The sequence below is a fragment of the Phasianus colchicus genome, chromosome 33 (assembly GCF_987193195.1).
Source record: "Phasianus colchicus chromosome 33, bPhaCol1.hap1.1, whole genome shotgun sequence".
Taxonomy (NCBI): Eukaryota; Metazoa; Chordata; class Aves; order Galliformes; family Phasianidae; genus Phasianus; species Phasianus colchicus.
Window position 1 is genome coordinate 2,539,052 of NC_143468.1, and position 23,669 is coordinate 2,562,720.

Sequence of the window (23,669 nt, forward strand, 5' to 3'; positions counted from 1 at the left end):
GTCCCTAAGCACTGCAGTAGCATTTTGTAGTGGTAAAAGTAGTGTATTACAGAAAGCCTGTTCCATACCAACACAGAGTGCAGGTTAGTGAAACAGGTCCTAGAGTTCCAAAAGGGTAAGACAATAGGAGTTCAGAAGAGCTCTGTTCTCATCCCGTGGTCAGAGGTTACCTGTCAAAGGCATCCCACAACCACAGATACTCATCTCCATGCACTCAGACATTCCTTCAGGCTTCCACAGTACTTTTCTGGCTGAGATAATTTGTATATATGATTCCCTTAATGTTGATGTGCAGTATAGCATCGCTTTCATACAGGGCAGCTGTTTGTTAAAGCTAAAAACACCAATTAAAAAAGGCCCAGCACCTTGAAGCAAGTTTTATTATAAAAGGCCTATTTATTCTTCATCATCATCTTCATAGTAACGGTTCCTTTTGATCTGTTCTTCCACAGATAGATCTTCCATATCTTCACCCTCCCAGAAACCAACATCTTGGGATTTGCGATTCTGCTCAGGAGAAGATTCCTTTGCAGTTACATTGGATAAGCTGGAATGTTTCGGAGAATTTGGTTCAAGGAATTCTTCATTTGAGGTTTGCTGCTCTTCCACAGCATGTTCTTCCTCATCTGTCTCTGCATTCTCCTGGCCATTTTCTACAAAGTTGTGCTCTGCTGTTTTGATACCAGGCAATTCCCGCTCTTCCTCTACATTTTTCTCCTCAGCATTCTGCACGTTCCTATTCTCAATCTTTTCCTTTTGCTTTTTGTCTACCACAACCTCTCTCTCCAGTTCCTCACTTCTTTTCAACACGTCTCTCTCTGCCTTAGAAGGAGAGGATGAATTGTCTGTTTTATGGCCTTTCACAGATACTGTTCTAAACGAGGCTGCTACCGTAAAGGGACGACTTCTCTCCTTCAGTGAGGAAGATCTTCTTAACTTTTTGAGATCCAGATCCACATCCTCCAACACATCTGGCTTGGTACTCTCTTCTTCTGGGGGCCATTTGGGTTTTAATACTTTGATGCCCTCATCCAAAGTGCTTCCTTGAGTACTCTGGTCAGACGGAGGCGGCCAGGCAATCCTAAGCTTTTTTGTTTCTGCTGGTTTCTCTTCTCTTTCAGGCAAAGCTGAAGCTTTTGCTTCCATAGTTGCTGCCAGAACTCCTACTTTTGCAATTGGGGCATCCTCTACTCCTGGGTTTTGAGGACTCTCAGTTGCATTTACACCATGGAGAGTTTTCTCCAGGGACTCCTCGCATTCCGTTTTGCTTGACCATAATTCCTTATGCTGTTTGTGTCCAAAGCCTTCATCATAATTACCTTTAGCTTTGAAGAGCTGATTGAAGTGAGGCTTGCAGTAAATATTCCCACGCAGAGATGCATATGTCCCAAGACTGTACAGAGAAATACAAAATAAGATGTTAGCATTCTGTTTTTTAGCTGCTGAGACAAGGGTATATTTTAGTTACGTTGCTGAAAAAATTAAATTCCTTCCAATAGGTTTAGAGAAGACAAGTTTGCAGTTCTAATGTGCTTGCATCACCCTCTTTTCAAGTATCAGGAGGTGGACACCACATTTTTCTGTCATAAAGTGACATTACAAGTTACAAAATACACCACATTAAGTGCAAAGGCAACTGGCAGAGCTAGGACTGCATTACCATGCTCCTATTCAGTTCACTGGATTATAGTTGATTTCACTTCTGCTAAGCCTGGACAGCATCTTACTCAGCTTCTGAGAATAGGAAAGCCACACTTCCTCGAAGGCAGCCAAATGGAGCAGCGTGTTTACCTGAGTTTACTGTTGCAATAGGAACAGCGGAAACAGCTGATGTGGAACACCTGCTGGTTGGCAAGGAGCCTTTCCATTGGGTACACTGTCTTCTGACACCCAACACAGGTTTCCTTTGCTGGCAACTGAAACTTCTATGGGAAGAAGAGAAAGTTTGTTAGCTGGAAAATGAATCAACTGCTAGGAGACTTGGCTTGGATTCACACACAGCTTTCACAGTTGTCAGAAGAACGGCAGGATTTCTGCAACCTCAATGCTAATTCTGACAGAGCGGGTTCTGGTGGGCAATGAGCAAGGAAGAAGCTACAGCAAGCCTACAGGGATCGGTGCGGTTTGACAGCCAAGGTTGTGCCCCAGTGAGCTGGGCATCACAAGCTGAGAAGGAACAATGGAAATGCTCGAACCCAGCTGTAACTTTGACAGTTCCCAGAAATCTAATCTGTTTCTGCAATCTCATTTTTTTCTTTATGGGAAAACAATGAAATATTTAAGTAGATACAGTCATTACAAGACTTCCCAAAATAAAGAAAGTCACAGAGAAAAAGATCTGAAAACCTCAACATAAAAGGTTGAGGCTGGGGAGAGAAGAGGAACAGTGCAGACCGCCCTCAGCAGTTTGAAGTCCATTTTTGCTAAATGCTCTACTCTTTTAAAGAGGAGAAAATAGCCTCAGTGCAGATGTGGGCAGCAGGAAATGCTTCTGACTTCATTTGTAAGCAATTCCAGTTCTACAGCAAAAAAAACTGTAGTCGGGTTTCAGGACAAACAGCCCTCAAACTTGCTCAAGACTTAAAGCTGAGCAGGGCTTTGAGGTTAAAAAGCTAAAACTGTTTATGTAGTTACCAAGAGAATTTCCTGAGAATTTAGTGCAAGGGTAAACTTAAACACTAAGGAGTCAAGCATCGCTGCCCCGCTATATGGGAACAGTTTCAGACTTTGTTTTCTGAAAGCATCAAGGAAGCAAGCACATTGTCCATGAAAAAGGTCACTTGGTGCCATTCACTTCTCGGAATCTGTTATGGTTGGCCAGTAGGAAAGATACCTCCAAGAAAAAAAAATAAATTGCAGGTGAGAAACGGGCATTCTCAGGCTGCTCACTGACAGCAACTACTTCAGCAGCAGCACAGGAGTGCCTGAGCTCCATATCCATGGGCTTACATAGAATATTGATAGTACAGCATTTAAAAACTTTTTTTGGACACAGAATTACCTGCTACAAACTTATTGAAAAGCTCCAAGGAAAAATATTGTGGCTAAAGAAAAAAAACAGGAAGACTGCAGGAAAACATAATTACAGCAATTCATTTATAACAGACAAGAAACAATGGTTAGGCAATGAAAGTTACAATATGCAAGGGACAGATTGCTGAAGACAGAGCCAGCTGAAGTCCGTTTGTCACAGCCATAAAATTTGCTGCCAATTTAATTCCAGTTCAATAGGTATTTCAGCTTTTTAAGGCACTGCTTTAAGCTACAGTAGATTACAGTTGTAATTACAACGACAACTAGACCAACAAAAATTCAGAGTTGGTTTTGAAAAGACCCACAATCCCTATGTGCTGCCAAAACTGCCTATGAACTCTGAATCTCGTGTTGCTAAATGAAATCTCAGAAAATGAGAGTTCACCAATTCAGATAAAACTCTGACCATCCTCTTTTGCCACAGGAAGCAAGGCAGCAACAATTTACTTGCCCATCAAAAAGTGACCCCAAGAGCTCAGTTTTGCAACATTACATTAGAGAGCTGGCATGTGCTTCTGCAATGTGCATCCTCATCTAAGAAGAGGAACTTACTTGTATAACAATGAGCCCTGTGTCTGATGGTGAGGTGTTTTGGGGTGTGAAGAGAAAGAAATTCTTTTCCAGGCATACTACAAATAGGAGCTACAGGAGGAAGGTGAGGCCCAATAAGTAAAGAACTTGAGAGAAAGCTGAGAGTTGAGCTCACATTAGGAGGGAAGCAGAAGGCAGGAGTAGAGATTAGGAACCAAGAACAGGAAACAGAAGCTGGAAAAGACAAATAGGAACCTTAAGTGAATAAACAGCATCTAGGTTTCTATCTGAGCAGCGCAGCATCAAAAGCAGTAACAAGGTAGAGGACTAAAATGGTTATAATAGGAAGAGATTGCAGAGGACCAAAATACATAGCTTGCATGTACCTTGTATGCTTTCACAGATAGATCAAAAAACATTACAGGCAGCTCTAATTTCTTATGCTAGCATTTATACCTCTGAACACTAAGAATCCACATCTCACTGGTCTTGCTTAGATCAGTGCTGTTCCTCTCCAAGATGGGGAAAACAACAAAAGCACACTTGTTTCCTCAGGAGTGAGCCAGGAAGCCTGTGGCAGCCCAGGGAATAGGCATCCTAACTCCAGACAGCACATGTGACAAGTGCAGTGTGATCAAAACGTTCAGAACTGCTGTCTGCATGGCTAAGATTAGCAAATACATTCCTACCCAAGAAGTGCTCCATCTGCTTTAGAGCCCCTGCTAAAGGAAATCTAACATTGGAGATTTGTTAATGAGAATGCCACACTTCATTCTCTGTGGAGTCACTCACCATTCACCTCTGATATTAAATTTCTACCAACTGCTGTTGCTTTGGGAACAGCTGGAAGAGGAGCATGGAGAGGCAGGTCCTGGCCTACAGGAGGCTCTCAGGTTCAGGACCCCAGTGCCAACATCTAGGAGCTCTGACTTCATAGGAGGCATAGACAAACCCTGGCAGGATCTGCATCCCTGCTCAAACCCCTTTTTCCCCATTGAACAGGAACAGGCTGCCTCTGCACAGGGCAAACCACTGCAACAGCAGCAAGCTGTACACAGCTCAAGCTTCATATCTGAAGAACAGAAGTTTTGAGATGCTTCTCCATTCAGCACTGAAGTTCCCTCACAGTCAGATCAGAGATTAATACAGTTACTTTGCTGACAGATTGGTTGAATTAAGGCTTTTCACTATTAAAAAGAGAAGAGAGTTGTTTCTAACTGTTGCCAGTGTTTGAGAATAAATAGCTCCTTTACCTTCACTGTTTTTGGCAGAGATGCATCTGTCTGGCCAAGTGATTTGGAACCAAAGTTTTGCTGTTTTGTGCTGACAGGCTTCTGAATTTCTGTCTCACTCTCCAGGTTTTGTCCAACTAAGGGAGGGGAAAAGAGGAAGAAAAGATCAATAGAGTAACATGAAAACCATGGAAAGTTTACGCTGATAAGGCCAAATAGCAATTCTACCAGCTAGGGGCTAAAATGTTTGTTGCTATTAAACTTTTTGATCTAGATAAAGCAAATACATTTAAACGTGATCAGTCTACTGACGTGTCAGAATAGTTAAGTTGATACATTACAGAAACTTACATACAGAGATCCAACACCTAACTGTGCTCTCATTTCTGCAAAGTGCTCTCACATGGCCCTGAATTCGGGTGTAAATCTAATGCAGCATGAGAAGGACTTAACAGAATGGGAACTGTCTACCTCTGGTCAGTGCCAAAGGTATTTGGTAGTTGTGCAGCATTAGCAGGTACATTCAGCCTTGCACAGGACAGACTTCTGGTGTGAGAAAAGCGTTTATTAGGTCAAATTTATCGTTTGACAGGAGCAGTCCTAAGCAGCCTACCAACAACTGATGGGTAAGAGGGAGCACTTGTCCTCATTCACACATCCTACTCTTGCTGAGGCAGAAAAATGAGTGCTTACCATTGCCATCCTCTGAAAGACTGGAGTGGAAAGACAGGCTGTTCTCACCTACAGAAACCTGCAAGAGAACGTTGGGCAATGAGCACCCACAGCCTTCAGAAGCCTGAGGATCATGGCCCAAGTAACACAGAGTGAACAGCATTAACACTCAGACAGGAAGAGACTGGCCATACTAATGGACACACAAAGCTACTTTTTTGTTTTGTAAGGCCCAAGACAGAGTCCAGCTGACTGTCAAGAACGTTCAGTGCTTGCTACAAGGCAGATATTCTCACAATTACAGCTCTTGCGACATTCAGATCATCTGCTGTAGTGTTCACACAAACACTGTTTTTGTTTTTCCCCCCCAAGCACCTGCAGCCTGTATGTCCTTATCTCTTAGTCATTAGAAAGCCTCTCTGGTTTTGCTGATGCACTTCCTAGTTCTTACTGAGAAAATCCTTGGCCACCAAGCAATACACATTTACTGGAAATCTCATGGCTCCCTCCAACATTTGACACATCTATGATACGTAAGCATTCAGCAAAGACAGTGCTTTCCAAAACAAAACAAAAGCCTAATAACAACAAAAAAAATCCATGAACTTCCACAGTTTTTCTAAGAGGTAGCTATAAATCGGTTTCAGATACTGAACGCATTACAGATAAAGCACTTGATGTAGAGTTGTTAAATTTGGTACTATTGCTATCAAATAGCTCTAAGTAGCTACACTGAGAAACTAAACTGCTGTAGCAAGATTAATGGCAGGTCATCATTAATTCACTTTAACGACTGAATGGTCCATTGCAGGCAGCTGACATTTGCAAATTAAGGAGGTAACAAAAGAGACAAGTTACATAAATTAACACGTGTTGTTCTACTGACAAAGTAACGAACACTGGTGCACTGGGAAGTGCATCAGCACGTTCTGTGGGTGTTAGAGTCACACCTATCTGATTTCTAAATCTGTCATGGATTTAATGTAAAAAATGGCAGAGAAAGTTAACAGGTTTCTTTTGCTCTCTTTTTTGCCTGAAGATTCCTACTGCTGACATTCATACCAGTAGTTTTAATTAGGCTTATTTCCAAATTTCATCATGCCATTTCAAACGGACAATCCCGCTTCCCAAAAAATGCACTCTTCAGTTTCCTTATTACACCTGGACTCCTCAATAAGTAACTTAGCCATTCCAGCTGAGTACAACCACTTTTATTCAAATCTTCCATACAACAGCAGAAAAGTATTCTGATTTCACAGGTGTTCTTTTAATTAACTCACCTTTTAGCATAAGCAGCCTCAACCAGTAAAACACAGAGCTGCTCAGCTGTCAGTAACGAACAGCTGAAAGCAACAATTTGGCTCCTGGCCCAAGGAAGGCTGGAAAGCTTTAAAAGCCCTCCTGGCATTAGGCTGCCACGTGTTCAGAATGGTTTGAATACACAGTACCCCAATTATTATTCAGCTACTTTTATCCCGTCTGCTATCCCAGTTTAGTACGCAAATGGTTGAGCGTGCTTTATTATCTCTGTATTCAGAGAGTAATTTAGCCTCAATTTACAGCTGAAGCTCAAAAATGGGAACAAACCCAGACTGGCTCTCTCTGCTACCTTAACCAAAAATGTAGCTGCTAAAGAAGAAATGGTGACAAAGTCTCCTTTACATGCATCGCATCACACAGAGCTTTTCATCCTTTATGTTATATTAAAAAAACACCTACTTGTTAGGGAGTATGACACAAAAGTTTAGGTGACTTCACCATAATCAAATATTAACAGTAAAGTCAAAGAAAACCAACCCCAAATCAGAGGTTTCAGTTCTCATCAGCTGCTGAAGCCACTAAAAATTAAGTATGACAACCAAGGGTTCTGCCATACTAACTCAGGTCATTACTGGGAAATCTGCAAGAAAACTTTAAGACTTGTCTCTAGATGTTCTTTACAACTTCAAAAGTCTTCAAATGAGATCTGCTAGCTTATAATGCAGATACAGATACTAGATTAAAAAAAATAAGGAATTCTGCAGGTATATAGACACCTGCTTCGATTCAGTTTCTAAATAGCATGGAACAAACATCTCAGCTGAAACTCAGCAATTTGTTCCACTTACAGTGAAGTCCTTGATCTTCACCAGCATGAGCATCTTACCTTCTCCCCATCCTGATAGGAAATGCAGTCCTCAAAACTTGGTGGCATATTCTCCTTCTGCTCAGATTTGTAATTCTTGATTTCATTTTCACTGGCTTGAATCTCATTCTATAGAATAAAGCACTTGAAAGTTGACAGGCTCTTTTCTCCTAGGAAAGTACTTGCTTTTTTTGTTTTGTAAACTGTTTTCCTAGCACATACAGCAATAACTAAGTGCAAGAGCTTAAAAAAAAAAATCAATACACATTTGCAAAGTGATGGATTTTAACGAGGAAAAGAGATTGGGCTGTAGAATTTTATTCTGTGAAGATAACGACAGCCCTTTTCTCTGACTGCAGATTTCCTTTAAGATCAAGTCTTCCATTTTTCTCCTGCTCACTCCACACCTTCACTTTCCAGACATGTTAACTTTTCAAGATAAGCACCATATAAAGCACTGATTAATTGATAAATACAACATAAAAGCAAATCCTACTTGTTTCTATGCTAGTAAAAAAAGGGGATAAAAAAACAACTGTTATTTACCAAGATTTCTATTCTTTACAAACTGTCTTCAGATGTACACAAAAGAAGCTTTCACACTTTAATAATAATCCAGCAAAACCTCGTGTTCCATTGCCGCAGGATTCAAGATAATTGGGGAAAGACTCATGCCATTCACAAGACATCCTCTTTGTAACATGGAAGACAGATAGCCAAATGCCAGCACTAGCAGCTCACTGGATTCTGTAAGCCAATCGCATCTAACAAGTATGTAATTAAGTGCAGATCTCTAAATATGCTGTTCTCCATCTCTCCATACCCTTTCTGTGTCACCTGTGATGCTATCAAAAGAATTGCTTCTCACCATTCCTCTAACCCGCTGCAAAAACATCCACCAGTTTTAATCCAGACCTAATTACACAACAATGCCCACAAAATAGTTGATCCCAGGAGAGATTATGTCTCTCTTTTGCAGCATAGATGTGACACGTTTTCAGAGAAGGGAAGTATAAATAGCACACTGCCATATCAAAAGAAACTTAGCTCCTTTGGCAGCAAAGAAGGAAAATAACCAAGACTTACAGCTTCTATTCTAAGTATTGCAAACACTGACCTCATCAGCACCTTACCTGCTGCCCTTATTGACATGCCAGGCCAAAACCAAAAGAAATTCTACTACATGGGGCTTCCTAAGAGCTACAGGCTGCAGTGACACTCAAACTGATAGCACTAGGGAATTGCAAACGACAGCCTCAAGAGAAAAGACAATCTATGGTAAATCTCTTGCTGTTAGGACACATCTTATTGAATCAGCTGCTACTCTGAGCCACAGACTGGAAGAAATAATCTGGCAAACTGAATAGAAGTGAGAAACAGGACTCAAAACAGCAATTTGCAGATAACAACATTTGCTGCACTGGCTGCAGTTCCTTTTCACTCAGACCTTGAAGGTTACTAGATTTTCCTGCCAAGAGCTGCAGAATCAAATCTACACCACAGACAAAATTGAGAAATCATTTCAGTTAGGTAGAGACTATTTCCCCTAGCTTAAAGCTAGTGTACATTATAGAAGTGAGGCTTTTGTTTATTTCTAGCATGCAGAGAGCTCCAGACAGGCAGAAAGAAAAAGAATGTCAGTTAAGTTTCAGAAGGACTGCAATCAGGACACCAGCAATTAATTTCCTGGAAAACTTTCAAGATGCAAGCATCTTTCCAGCAAGATGCAAATACTCGTTACTCCCTGCAGTACAGTCAACTCTTCGTTAGAAATGAGTCCTACGAGCACAAAGGTCTCTTCAAAACAAGACGGTATTATCTTCAAAAAGCTTGGTTTCTGTAGCATCTTCTTTCCAGCCTCAGTTTGGGGCTAAAATTCACGTCCACCCAAGGCAAACAGACTTACCGTGGTAACGAGGCCTTGGGAACTGCCCTGCTTGGACACAGCTGCCTGATACTTTGCCAGCCTATCCTTTATTGAAGTTTCTGTCAACCGAGGCATCTCTAGGCTTTTCTTGGTCTCTACCTTCTCTGGGCTGAGTGCTGGACTTCCATCTACAAGATGAAAAGAATTACATGAATAAAGAGTAACTTTCACAAACACCAACAGCACGTGTGAAAATTACAAACCCCATCCAGTGTGTCAGAAGTCCTTCAGTCACAGGCTCTAAGTCCTGTAATCTACCCAGCTAGTTTCAGAAGGAGCACATTCACCTGACAGATTTCAGTCAGTGGTCTCAGAAGCAAACAGCAGCTGCTACGGCAGCTAAGTGGGAATTCACATCATTGATGTAGAGGCACAGCTGCTAGTCTTCTAAAGAAGACAGAACACAAGGAAGAGTTTCACTTGCCACTTCCACCTTCTCCATGAAAATATTTACCACATGACATGTTAAAGATGAAGATTTCAACAACAAACATGTCATAAATTAGTTCAGTTTAGCCTCACTCATCCTTAGAAGCATCTGCATATGGCAGGAGGGACAAGAATTAAAACAAGGAAGACCCATCATCAATTCACTACTTATCTTCTAAATGAGATTGACTATTAAAAGTAGTCATAGGAATGACTGCTTTTATTGATTAATGCTAATTATCTCCTGTACCTCAGTTTCCCTTGCTTAAGGGGGCAATGTTTTAACACTCTCAGCAAGATTGAGTTAATTAAACGTGATGTTTGCATAGACTTTGCAAATGGGAGATAGTTACACTTCTTTCTACTTATGAAAGGCAAAATTTAATTCCATTGCATTGTATATAGTATTTCTCTATTATATAAACTGGGGAAAACAAACAAACAAACAGGGGGATTACTGACCTGATGCACTGTGACTCTTCTCTCCTTGGCCAACATCAAGGTCCTCTGAAGAGAAGCTGTTTTCAGAAATCCTCCTACCAATTGCTGTCTTCCTCTGGTCTCTAGCAACCTATTAGAGGCAGAACCCACCTATCAGCTGCCTGGGCAAACAAAGACTGTTGCATTTAATCCTTTAAGATGCACAGGTGTCACTAGCAAATCTGCTTTACTAGAATAAACAAGTCTAGCAGGTGACATCTTATTTAACCAATATTAAGTTTGATCACAGAATACATGACCCTCTGTCACCTGGAAAACACTCTTGCGAAGAGGTTGGTTCTGAAGGGGTTGTCCTTCAGTAAGATACCTTGGTTGAAAAATCAGAAAACCACACGTGAGCTTTTTAGCCATCTACCACTGCAAGCACAAAACATCAGCCTAGATTTTTGCATCTCATATCACTTCTCATGAAATCATTGTTCAAAGTCATGTTATGAAGATTTAAAATTGAAAAGAATGATGAAAGGAGTAAGATAACACAAACCTGCATTGATTTTCAGCTACAGAAGGGAAAAAAATTACTATGGTAACAAAAGTTATCTAGAGCTATTTGCTTTGATTTGGATCTCTCATGCACTTGGTACCAAATAATTCCCTAATTAGGTCTGGTAAGGCTTAAGCTATAGAGTGCTAGAGATAAATATTCTCAGATAAACAGGATAATCACTATTTGCAAGGCTGCACTGGTGGGCAGTTTTGTAGTTACACCCCAAGTGTTGTGGCTGGCTCAATCAAATTTAAGGCTCATTTGTTGAGAGCAACTCCCCAAAACCTTGTGCTCAGTAAGAGGAATTGTGAAAAAAAAAAAAATCAGAGCAGCTGAATGCTCACAAAATGCAGTATTTAATTGGACCTAATTGAAATAAGATGTCTTCACAGCTGACCGACAACATTCCAAATACTAGGAGGTGATAGATCTTCGTTATCTCCCTCCTTAGGAAAGGTTAAATCAGAGACAGAAATTACTTTTGAGGCTGATGAGACAAGAAGGCAAGGCAGGTTTGGCAGGATGCTACAGCCACACATCCCTGCACCCCCACCTCCTTCCAACAACTTTCTTTATTTGCTGGTCACCAACCTGAAGGAAATTCCAAAGTTTTATTTTAACAGAACAGCACTGTAAGACAATCACTGTGAAAAATCAGGCTGCTTTGGCATACAAAACAGCACTTTACCAGGAAAGGAAAATGCAGCTGGAAAACTTTTTTTTTTTTTTTTCCATTAGCATGGGAAATATTTCTTATTTCTGTGGTTTAAGGCTTTGTTAACTTTTCTTACTGGAAAAGAGCTTAGCTATGACAAGCCTTTTCCTTCCACTGAGTGCGTTGATAGGCTCAGTTTGGGAGTGCCTGCACACTTGTAAGAACTTGCAGATTCCTTATTCTGAGCAAACTATCCTTAGATGATTCTTCTTCAGCCTATGCCTGCTTTCATGTCACCTTCAGCCCACACATTTGAAGCTCTCACAGCTCAGAAATTGGCCCTTCAAACGGTCTAGGTTTTCACTAGCATACAGGAAATATTGTTATAGGCAAAATACACAGAAAGAGAAGATCCTATAAGGATAGAAAAAACAAGTTTATTATCCCACTTGACGTTCTGAACTAGTGAATTCAGATAAGCTGTGGCTGCTTTTTTTGTGTTATATGGATTGCATGCACTCTCTTGCAAACAGCAGGACTGATGAAGCTACAAATGGAACAAAGTTTGTAGTAGGGACACGCAGGAAGTTGAGCAGCTTTCACGAGGAAGACTCCACTGCTGGGGAACAAAAGTCTTAAGAAATTTAGATCTGGTGTCTGGGATTCCAACTTCACTGGAAGGAACCATTAGCATCTGTCTGGGGAAAAAAACAGTTAGAAATCCAGGCTGGGTAAAGCTGATGTTGTGTGGATTTTATATCAATAGTCTCACACCATTGAAGAAAAAAAAGCAGAGCAGTAAGTGAAAAACGTTTACCAAAAGGAAGGTGAGAGACTTTCTCCATTACCACCAACAGCCTGACCACAAGTAATTAGGCTGATTAGGGTGCATGGAAGGTAACACCGTTAGCATGAAGGAATCCCTTACTCCCAGGTTTAGGCTTATCCCACTCCGTTCCCTCTATAATTCTGGGTGGGCCACTATTCCAGTGCTGCAGCTTGTGCTGCTTGCAAAATGAAATAAAATATTCCTCATAGCTGGAAAGCCCCAATGTTCTAAGACAAAAGGAGTGCAGAGGTACCACAGAGTTAACAGCATTTTGCCTGGGGCACGAGGAGCTGTTGGGCAAAAGACCAAAAAGAAGTTACACCTATTTCATTATAGACAACTGTGTCAAACGTGACCCTGAGCATCAGGTTAAAAACACAAGGCATAATAAATTTTTACCTTAAAGGAAGAACACAAACCTACACAGAGAGAGCTTTTTAAATGAGCCTTGCAGAACTGCTTGCTCCTTCTTTTCTTCTGATCTTCCCTGGGTAGGTTTCTGCTATCACTTACAGGAAGAATTCTTTGAAATTGATAAAAGACCCGATGTTTGGCCTCTGCTTAGTGCTGAAGCAAACTAGACCAATGTGTTCAGAAGTATTTATACTTTGTGGAAGAAAATGATCTGCCTTATATCGAAGCTGTAGAAGACAGAGCAAAATCTGAACAAATAGATGAATAAACTGAGCAAGTTTTGCCCTGAAAATCGGAATAGGTTTGTGCAGAGTCTGTGATCAAGTCAGGAAGTCCAGGCAGTAACCTGGATTCTTGCCATGGACTTACCCAGCAACGAGGCAAGTTATTTTATCTTTGCTGCCATGAAGCTATAGCCATGTTGCTGCTTAGCTTATCCATATGTTTTTGTCAGGAAAGCTCTGGCAGTGCTTATACCGTAAGACTGAAGCAGATATCAAGGAAAATTACCATTTCTCAGGTGAAGGAAGCCTTGCTTGCACTTACGCCAGGATTTTATCAACCAACAGGGTTCAGGAAGAGTATAAATGGAAGAGAGAACTGCAGATCCTGCAAGTCAGTTCCTACCTCAGTGAAAAAGATCTGTGTCCCCACAGCGCTGAACTATCTTCATTGTACGTGACTACATGACATCATCCTCCAATCCCCAGATAAAATCCCAGAACCAGAAACCTTACAATAGTGCTTTCTAATCAGACACCCCTCCCCCCGACTTCAACTTCAGAGCCCTTCGTGCCTTTTCCCTTCCAAAATTATAAAGTAACCAGATTAACTTGGAATAGGAACAGGATTTGAACCTGACCTGAAGAACTTAATACCTACTGTATGATATTTACTACATTCACTCAGATTTCAACCACATTCAAATGACTAAGCTTAAGAGAATTATCAGTTCCAGATTCAGTCATCTCCAAAACAATTTTATTCCCCAGGCTAAGATGAAATTACTTCACGTCCATCTGCAGAATGGTACTTTCCTGAGGAATCCTGACGAATTAATCCTCCAGCAGGAGTTCAGAGAAGTGCTATCAGGAAATCACCCCCCACCTCCCACCCTGCAAAACAGCCCTGATAGCACGGGTGGCTCTCAGAAAATGACAAAGGCTACAAAATCTAAGCTGTGCAATTATCATACACAGACCCCAAACTTACTTTACCAAAGAGTTGCCCCTCTCAATCTCTTGATACATGTTTTAAAAAACCTTTGTATGCATCTGCTAGTTTTATTCAACAGTGCAAGAAAATCACCCGCAGTAAAACAAAGCCAGAAGTATAGGAAAGTATGAGAAAACTGGAAACTCCACCAGCCTCGGGACTATGTTGCAAGTCAATGGCATATGCAACTCATTTTCTAGTTAAGCAATTCTCCCCCGGGACACACAGTCTGCAGTCCACATGCAGGATCAGATTTCATGAGCAGTTGTAGGAAAATGCAAGCCCTGTGCATTTGCAAGTCAAAACGAGTGAAGGCAGCAGCTCGTGTGGCGATCTTTGCTGCTTTATCCCTGCGAGGATTTTTTGATAAGAAGCATTTGTTAAGATACAAAGATGAGAGAAGAGAGAGGAAAAGACGGAGGTATTTCACAGCACTTCCATACACACAGATCTACATCTGGTTGTGTTGCACACGGATGCACACAAAGCTCTCCGCTCTGGCAGCGCATTCATCTCAGCTGCGGCTGCCGATAGCGTTGAGCTCTCTTCAACTTTTATATATAACCGTCTAGATTTTGACACAATTCATGTTTACATAACTCATCTTCACACGAGATAAACACTCCCTTCACGCTTTGAAAAAAAACTCTTAATAAATTCCACACATATTTTTCTCATCTTAAACGCTAACCTTCCATCAAAAGCAAATTCATCCCACATCTGCAGCGAGCAATCGACCAAGCGGAGCAGCACTGCACACGTATTTATGCAGCTCAAATAAGTTATTAACACAGCTATGTTATTTTTCAACTAAAACAATGAATACAATCACTCAGTCAATAGCCCTGAGCCACTCCCTCCGGGGATTTTTCCCGATGCCCAGGAGGCAGCAGTTTTAGTTTCCCTTAAGATTTGCAGTCAGATCCTTACCTTGGGCTGAGCTGCTTCGCCCTTTTCAAACATCATCTTTAACTTGCTGAGCGGAACGCTGTACTTCTCTATCTTCCCTGAAGACTCTGTGTTTTCACTGGCTTCGGGCTTTTCCACTTCCCTGGGCTCTCTCAGATAGTTTTCCATTTTACCACTCTCTGGTGAGTGGCTTTGAGACTTTCTGCTGTCAACACCGGGACACTGCAGCTGGCCAGAGGTGCCAGAAGAGGCCTGGGCGTGAGATGCTGTGCCGGCTGCAGGGATCTGCTCTGTGTCTGAGGAAAAAGCAAGGCTGCTTCCAACTCCCAGCTCGGGGCTCTCGACCCTGTGCCCACCCTCAGCACAGCTGCTTCGGAGCGTTTCCTTCCGAGACTCCGTTCCCGGCACTGGATTCTCCCACTTCTTCTTTAGTACGCTCAGATTCCCTCTCTTAAAATGAGGGGGAAGATTTTCTGTGCTCTGAAAGAACAAGAAGTTAAATTCCAGTTATGTGCCTGATGAAGTACTTCCTTTCTATGAGAAAGGAAGTTAAAGGCTCGGTACTGATCTCAGCTCTCTGCTTTTTCAGACAGCTGTGAATAGTTACAACTGTGCCACATGGAGAAAGCATCCAGGATAGGAAAGGAAGGAGGGGGGAGAAGAGAAAAGTCAGGAGCTAAAGCAGGAAGTGAGCAAACAGGATGGCCTTATAAGGAAAAAGGGAGTCAAGGTCTAATGAGTTAAATGACACACAAAAGGCTCGAATCCACGCATGAAGGGAAGGGGACCCAAATCCACATAACAAGGGTCTCTAGTCCTGGAACAAACAAACAACAGCAGCCACAGAGATGTGTGGTGTGCCAAGAGCTGCAACGTCTTCCAGCTGCTTCAGAAGACAACAATTAATAACCCTTCCAAAAAGCCACTGATTAGCTTCCAAAAACCAGAACTTTTTGATCTTTTGCATTTATGCTAGCACTAAACAGAAGCATTTCACTTTACGACAGATCTGGCTTCAGCATTTTGTACCACGCAGAGCAAGGCTGAAGCAAGGCACAGACAAGATATTTCTGTTTGCTCCCATTCATAAATACCAGATCGTTTGCTGGACTTTCTCTTCTGCTTCTCTCAACACACTGAAAGCTCTAGACAGGAAACATTCACACAAAGCACAAGTGCTGCCTTACCATTGTGAGTTGGATGGTAATACATGGAGAACATTCAAATGCTTTCCAAATTAATTTTGCTCACAAGCAGTTACCTCTCCTCAAAGAAACAGGCCAGCACACATTTGATTCATTCAAATCTATTACCTGCCAGCATTGCATTTTTGCTGTCCCTCCCTTACGGAGTCCACTGTGTATCAGACTCATTGCAAGTGGAGCAGGTCTGCAAGGCTTACAGGAATTAAACAGGATTAGCAGCTATATTAGGATTTAAGTCTCTCACCCCATTACTCTTCTGGTCACATTTTGAACACTGCTTTGCAAATTAACTTGAATCCATCTAGGCTTCAAAAAGATCAGCTCACTTGCTAACTGTACTTAAAAGAAAGTACTAAGGTTGTAAGGCAAATGTTGTAGTGGAACAGAAGTACTCACAACTGCACGGCAGGTTTCCACCTCTGGATATGAGACACACTGCTAGGAAGCCCAGGCATGCTTTATAGCCCCAGTCATTTTTGCTTGGGACTTGCCTATTCCTGATCATAGAAGCAATGAAGTAAACTTAAGACTGGGGAATAATTTTTAAAACGCTTATTTTTATCACTCTTGTATCCCAGAGAGAAGGAAAATGACTTCTGAAGCATTACAGAGATCAAGTGAGCATGCTCCAGCAAAAACATACCTATATATCCTGTAAACATTGCTGGTCTTTTAAAATGAAAATTAAAAGGTCTGCTTGTGAACACCTGGTCTTCCATCAGCGTCTCCTGACCCCATGGCAGTAAGTGCAGTGCAGTGGGAATGCAGGGCTCTAGCAGAGCCGAAAATGATGGCTCTCCCACATTCGGGGACAGTTTGAACTCTGTACAGCATTTCAGAGAAGATCCCTTAACGGATTCTGCAGTTATCAAAGGGATGCACGCTAGATTTCAGAGAGGCTGGCAGCTTCTTTTTAAGCAGACTTTTAAATTTAGTTAAGAAAGGAAGAGGTACCACATAACTGCCTACAGCTAAGAACAAAGAGATTGTGGTTAGAAATGACAGCCAACTCGTTCTGCCTTTTGCTTAGGAGTGAACTGGTGATTCAACATATAGCTTTGGGCAAGTCACTTGATTTTCTTTCCTTTCATTCACAGTCTAAAGAGAAGAAGGAAACGAGTCAAAGGCAGACACTGTGTCTGAGTTTTCTGCAGGATGCACAGCAACAGTTTTGATATTTCCAAAATAGACTGCCACGGGAACGCTTCATGCAGGTGATCCATTCTGGTTGCAGGCTGTTGCTTATTGCCTAGGAAACAGATACTTACATTTCTTTTTTTCTCAGCCGTGGCTTCTTCAGCTGCTTTCTGATACCTTTGGGATACAGGAAGGAGAAAAAAAACAAAAACAAAAAAAAAAAACACAACAGTTTTAAACTAGAATATTGAATGATCATGAAAACGGCTGAGATTTCACTTCCACATGGAACTCTGTGCACTTATCAGACCCACCAAATAAAACCCAAGGCTGGAAACAACAGTAGTGAATAGCATCTGAACAGTGCGAAATGACAGACACGTTTTAAGTCATCCTGCTTACAGTAATAACACGCAGTGATAATTTTTATTAGCTAAGCACTCTCATTCTCAAATCTAGGCAGTTTACCTTGGAATAGCTGTATTGTTTCTCCCATCCAGCTGTCTGCTGTGTCCCCTCACAGGAATATTGCCTCAGCTATTTATACAGCAGCTGCTGAACCGTAACAAATTACAGCTTGGCATACAAGGAAAATCTACATAAGTGCCAGTTTATCATACTATGCTGGGTGGTAAACTGCACCAATTCAGCAGTTGCTTCATGAGCAGCTGAACCACCCCAGCAGTGGAAACGTTAATCACAGCCCTGTGAAGATAAGCTACCCTGGATCATGAATCAAAGTCCTTTAAGAAGCTACAGAAAACTCCCAGCAATCTGCATGCCACTCTGCTGGGACAGAGCACACCGACCTCACTGATGCTGCACACAGTGACTGCACTTTGCTTTCAAAATGCACAAATTAATCTGATGAGACACATTTTGCCATTTGTAACCAAAGCTGTGCTTTTCAAAGAAAAGAATCATCCCTCAACATGTTTCTGTTTTTCTTATCCGTGGGTCTTTCTTATCTGTGCAATTCTGCTTTTGATAAAGCTACGAATATGCTACAGGCCATAAAAATGAGTCACTAATACTGGAAGTCATCAGCTTCAGGCTTCAAATAATGGCTAGTATCAAATCAAGAACTAATGTATATCAGGAGCTCTAAGAAAAAAAAAAAAAGCCCCTTAGAAGGACCAGGTTCTTCGTAAGGAAAAAGAAACTTACACACAAACTTACACACAAATACCTGTCTTACAGCTGATGAACCTCAATGACTTTGTTTTCCTTCTGTGAATTGTGTGCTCCTATGTAGGTTTCTCCTCTCCTCATGCAGAAGAGCAAACATTGCATCTTGTTTGTTGCTGCTCTACAAATTGCATTTACTGCACAGACTGAAAGCTGCTGAAGAATTGTAGCTGGCCCCCTTTAATTCATAGAAATCTATTAACCTGTGTCTTGTATACTGCAGAGCTTCCAAAATTGGAATGAGACACGCTGAGAAAATAAGTTTATGGAGGAATAGAGATCAATACTACTGGGAAAATCAACAGAGACACGGGGATGAAAATGCAAACTGGAAAACATAAACGAGGACTGAAAAGTTTCAGGCAGCACTCAGTGCGTCAGCCCACCGCAGCGCACTGTTCAAGTTCCTGCTGTTGCAAATTTGCATGTCTCTGACCTGGCAAAACTGATAATTTAAACACTACGGGGATTAAAAAAATATTTCCACGTACAAATATTTAGGTAATGACAATTTAGACAAAAACACTCCTCTCTGTCAGTGCCAGAGTTGGCAAAGCCAGTAAGCAGCGCTGTGTTTTTGCAAGGAACTGACACTGCTTATGTAGAGGGACTCCACTTGATTAAGGAATAGCAGTTTGGATTACTTCCAATAAGCCCTTTCCAAAGGATTACCAACATTTAGCAAGATGACTAGGTTCTGTAATCAAGTTTCAATGAGTGAATAAATTACCTTAACGAGACTGGTCAAAGCAAGCAGCTTCTCCTAGGACAGGGTACTTACAGAGCAACATCTCTGTTTGTGTAAAGTCCAGAATGTAATTATCCTTCCTCTGTTGACTCCAGAAAGTTTCTCCCATTCTCAAGATTTAAATAAAACATTGCTACACTATTAATGCAAGTCTGGATCACTTGGCTGCCCAGCTCCCACGTTAACTGAGAATCCCATACAGCTCATGAAGCTGCAAAATCCCATTTCTGATGAAGGAAAGTCCATCAGCAGTGCTGCCTACACTCCAACACTATACCATAAGAATCTAACTGTAATCACACACTTTCTGACAGCAGAAAGAAGAGATTATAACTCTGATATTTGAAACAATGTCAGCACCTAAAAGAAGCTTTGCACAGCATATAGTGAGCCAGAAACTTAAATGCCCACAGAGCAATATTATTTTAGAGAAGCAAAGCAACTGTCAGTGAAGCAGTAATTGTTCAGTATCTCAGCTTTAACCTGACTGTGCTCGGACTCCTCGCAGTGCTTACCTGGAGAACCTCTCCACGAGAGCTGATGACTTATTTTTGTTGACGAGAGAAAGCTCTTTTGCAGTGATTTTCAAAGACTGAGAAGTCCATTGTCTTCTATTAAACGGGGAAGGCTCCATCTTATCACCACAAACACCTACTGGGAAGAAAGCACAGTCACTATGACTTATATGAGCAGAAAAGTAGCTCCACAGAGTGATTTGATCATCACCATTTGAACTCAGTTCACGAGATGCTGATCTACTCGTCCCACCAAGTGCTGATCATCACGTCCATCAACTGACCAAAAAATACCCCTCAGCATCAGATTAAAGTCACAATTTCCTCCGCAGAAGCCATTGAGATGCTGCCCCTGATAAAACACCAGCCACAATGGGGCAAGAGATAGGATGCAAACCAGAACATGAGCAAGAAGCAGGCTGTGACTGAAAGGGATGCTGACGCGAAGCTCTGGCTTTCCTTTACACCCACAGGCTCCAGGAAGCCCTGCTATGCCCTCTCTTGTTCTGCTTTCTGAACCAAATGCTCTGGCATTTATGTAAGAAGGCTTGAGTTATGAAAGCTAAGAGGATGTAATTCCTATGCAAACATTTTTCATTCACTGGTGGTGCTCACTCTTCACGCAGCAGCCGTTTCCTCTGTGAGCCAACATAAGTCTTCTGTTCACAGAGGCAGCTGTAAATCTCTTGTCACAATAGCTAGCAATTACCTAAAGGAATCGTTTTGATTACTTTTGCCTTGCTGTAAACTGGAAGAAATTTTGTACAGCTTTTCACAACAGAAGTCGACAGTATCAGATATATATATATATATTTATTTTTATTTTTTACATAGTTTTCTTTTCTGGAGGAGGAAAGGAGGGGAGATTAATTTAAAGAGTTCCTTGATAAGACAAAAATAAAGCTTGTGAGGCAACGCCTTTCCTTTTTTCCTATTTTCTTCTACCCCAGGCTCGTGTCGCACAATGCCTGCAGCAAGTGCACTGCCTGAGCCTGCAGTGCTGACATCAGGCAGGCTGATCTCTTTCCCTTTTTCCATCCGTTTTTTAGCTGACCATTAGGCTACAGAACTCCAGAAATCTGAGTCTTTAAAAGGCATCTTAGGAACTTGATATAAACAGTAAAACGTAGGGATGATCATCTGAAATCCTCACACACATATAATGCATCAACAGCATCAAAGATTAGGGATCCTGCAGCATCTCAGTCCAAAAGAACTCAGCTGCAGCAAGTGAAACCTCACTGATCTCATGCGAAATTGAGGCAGAAGAACTGAACCAATGCTGACTGGAGAGAATGGGTCTGCAAAGTGCCAGCTGGAAGCAGAGGAACCACTCCATGCTGCACCCTGCTGCTGTGCAGAGATAAAACACGCAGCTGATGGACACCTCGCTGCCTGGTGGAACCCTCAGGAAGAATGGGACTTTCTCTGAGACTCCTTTATTCACCTGATGTAATGCAGGGAATGACACACCAAGCCAGCACATGTTTTTCAAGATCGTGATTTAGATGGTGCTTTTAGATGTACAGCTTGAACTATCATGGCAAACCAGAAAAGTTACACTATTTTGGTCGTGGTGTTGAAACACACTGAAACTACTTATCAGCATTACGTTTCCAGTCGCAGCTTGCTGCAGCTTCAGCCTCACATCTCCCACTGAAGGCAGCCTCCAAAGTGCAGCCATCGCCCCTTCCAACAAGAGAAACTCAGACTGAAGAGTTACTTTTTGAAATTCATGGTTTCCAGAAAACGTTTTGCATCCCTAAACCACCTCTTCTGTTACCCTGAGGAGTTCTGTCAGGACTGAACAAGAGTAAGGATGCTCTCTGGTTTCCAGATCTAAAAAAGCTGTCGCTCTTTACCAGCTGCACAAATGATCATCCAGAAAGATAATGGTTCTAATTCAAATATGAGGGGTGCTCAACATCCTCCCTTGTTAACAAGAATACCTCACATGCAAATAAATCAGCATTTCTGTGATGACAGGACAGAGCCCCTGCTATCGCTGTAGCAAACACTTGGCACAGAGATTCCATAAAGGCACGAAATCCATCCACAGAGATTGCAGATCAAATTTACTCCTGAAAAATGCATCTGCTGAAAAAGAAAAAAAACCTCCAAGCCAGCTGTCTAATGCCACAGCTTCAACTTCTGTTTGGTGATTAATCTGGAGCCAAGAGAAGATCATCTGAAGCCCCACTTTGCAGTTCAAATCACCAAACAGGAGTCAGTTCTGCACAGGAAACAGTAGCAGGGCATTCATTAGAAGCCTCTCTTGGCAGACAGCAGCTTGCTGACTGACGTGCACCTTACACGGAAGGACAGTTGCAGTAAAACACTGAGAAAACAAAATCTAGTTAAATTGTGCAGAAAAATGGGCCTTAATTTGATACCTAAGCAAGGAAGCCTTCAGCAGTCACTGTTTGCGGATGAATTTTTCCACCATTGTGTTACTGTTTGGTTTCCTCACCATTTGCTGCCTTACAGCCACAGGTGCACCAGGACGATCAGCACCGTTCTGGCAACCTCCCTGTGCAGAAGCAGCAGCCGCTGCTGCGACATCGCATGGGAAGTTAAGGAGCATTCATTCAGGCTCAGCTGCTGCGAGGGACACGAAGCAGGACTCCGAGATGCCCAGAACCGTCCTGCATTTCCAGCGCCATTCCACGCTTTCAGCCCCATTCGCTTTCAGTTTCATCTCATTCAAACACCTTTGTCCTCCTTTCGCTGAAGAATTATTCCAACCCACGTCGGGAAAGAGCCCTTTGTTGTACGATCTGAATTTAAACAAGATCGGGAGCATTCTGCGCGCTGCCACAGTTATGTTAAAGACGGCACGGAGTCCCGAGGAGGAGGAGGAGGGGAATCTCGAGTCCTGCAGGATGCCAGGGAGGGAAGGGCTGCAGTGCAGCCCATACAGCAGCACAGCGTGGGACAGAAACCACCCGCGTGGCAATGGCCCGAAGGAAAACTGCTTCGTAGCGACCACCCCACAGCCCGGAGCAGCGCTCCAGGCACCTGCATCTAAGCGAGCGGCACCTCTTCGACCTGCACCCACGCAGCACCTCTCTTCCTTACTTTTAACCCGCCTGCCTCGCTCCCTCTCCGCTCCCCGTGCTGAGCTCCGCGACCACCCGACTCCGCTGCCACCGGCCGGCACCGTGCGGGCACCGCCGGGCTCGAGGAGGGCAGCCCGAGAACAGCCGAGGACAGCCGAGCGGCCCGCCGACTCCGCACCGCCGGACCCCGCAGCCCGGCCCGGACCCCCGCTGACAGAGCCGCAGCGGGCAGAGCGCCCCCCTCCGGCCCGGCGGTCTGCGCCCCCCCGCCCTCCTCACGCACCTGCGGCGGCCGGAGGCGCTCCCACGCGCACACCTGTCGCGGGCGCGGTAACAACTGCACCTCCGCGCCGGCGGCGACGCCGGGCAGCAGCGCTGGCCACGCCCCTCGTCCATCTAGACCACGCCCCTCATCCCTTTAGGCCACGCCCCTCCGCCACAGACCACGCCCCAATCTGTACTGGGAAAGGGGGGGGGTGTTTCTTCATCCAGCGCATGCGCAGCTCGGCTCTTCGCAGGGTGTTCTCCACGCGTGCGCGACGGTCGCGTTGTCGCCTCGAGCCGAGGGGGTGGAGTGGGGCTGCGGTGCTGCGGGGTCGTTGATGGGGGTCGGGGTCGGTACGCACAGCACTCAGCAGCGCAGGGCTGCCCTCGGGGCTCAAAGCCCGGAGCCGAGAGGTTGCGTGGTGCTGCCGTACCTGGAGAGCGCCGTGCCGGGACGAGGAGCGGCCGTGATGGGGTCCCGCAAAGCCTGACTGTGTTTAAAGGCAAAAAAAAAAAAAAAAAAAAAATTGGTTTTCAGCAGCCCGACTTGATAACCCGCATTCCTGAGATGCTGGGCGTTTATGCATCTTCATT

General features: G+C 43.1%; 1 protein-coding gene across 3 annotated transcripts; it reads right to left on the minus strand.

Annotated features, from left to right (window-relative positions):
* Positions 1-362: 362 nt before the first annotated feature.
* Positions 363-23,213, minus strand: LIMA1 (LIM domain and actin binding 1). 3 transcript variants are annotated; one of them, XM_031609812.2, is made up of 11 exons: positions 23,095-23,213; positions 19,753-19,888; positions 17,433-17,478; positions 14,981-15,439; positions 10,412-10,520; positions 9,500-9,648; positions 7,615-7,722; positions 5,490-5,547; positions 4,818-4,933; positions 1,792-1,925; positions 363-1,393 (listed from the first exon to the last, which is right to left on the minus strand). In XM_031609812.2, the coding sequence occupies exons 2-11, from the start codon at positions 19,869-19,871 to the stop codon at positions 397-399; spliced, it is 2,295 nt and encodes a 764-aa protein (XP_031465672.2). In that variant the 5' UTR covers positions 19,872-19,888; positions 23,095-23,213; the 3' UTR covers positions 363-396. The 3 variants fall into 3 exon arrangements, with proteins under 3 accessions (XP_031465672.2, XP_089984370.1, XP_031465673.2); XM_090128244.1 differs by having other exon boundaries at positions 19,753-19,891; positions 23,095-23,168; XM_031609813.2 differs by lacking the exon at positions 7,615-7,722.
* Between the last annotated feature and the right edge of the window lie 456 nt (positions 23,214-23,669).

Bases quoted from the DNA above. Each gene is read 5' to 3' on its own strand.
- LIMA1 (XM_031609812.2), bottom strand. From the start codon at position 19,871: ATGGAGCCTTCCCCGTTTAATAGAAGACAATGGACTTCTCAGTCTTTG. The intron at 4,934-5,489 runs GTAAGCACTCAT...CCCCTCCCTTAG, and splicing joins TCTTTCAGAGGATGGCAATG to TTGGACAAAACCTGGAGAGT. The intron at 1,926-4,817 runs GTAAAGGAGCTA...TTCTTCCCATAG, and splicing joins CTCTGCCAAAAACAGTGAAG to AAGTTTCAGTTGCCAGCAAA.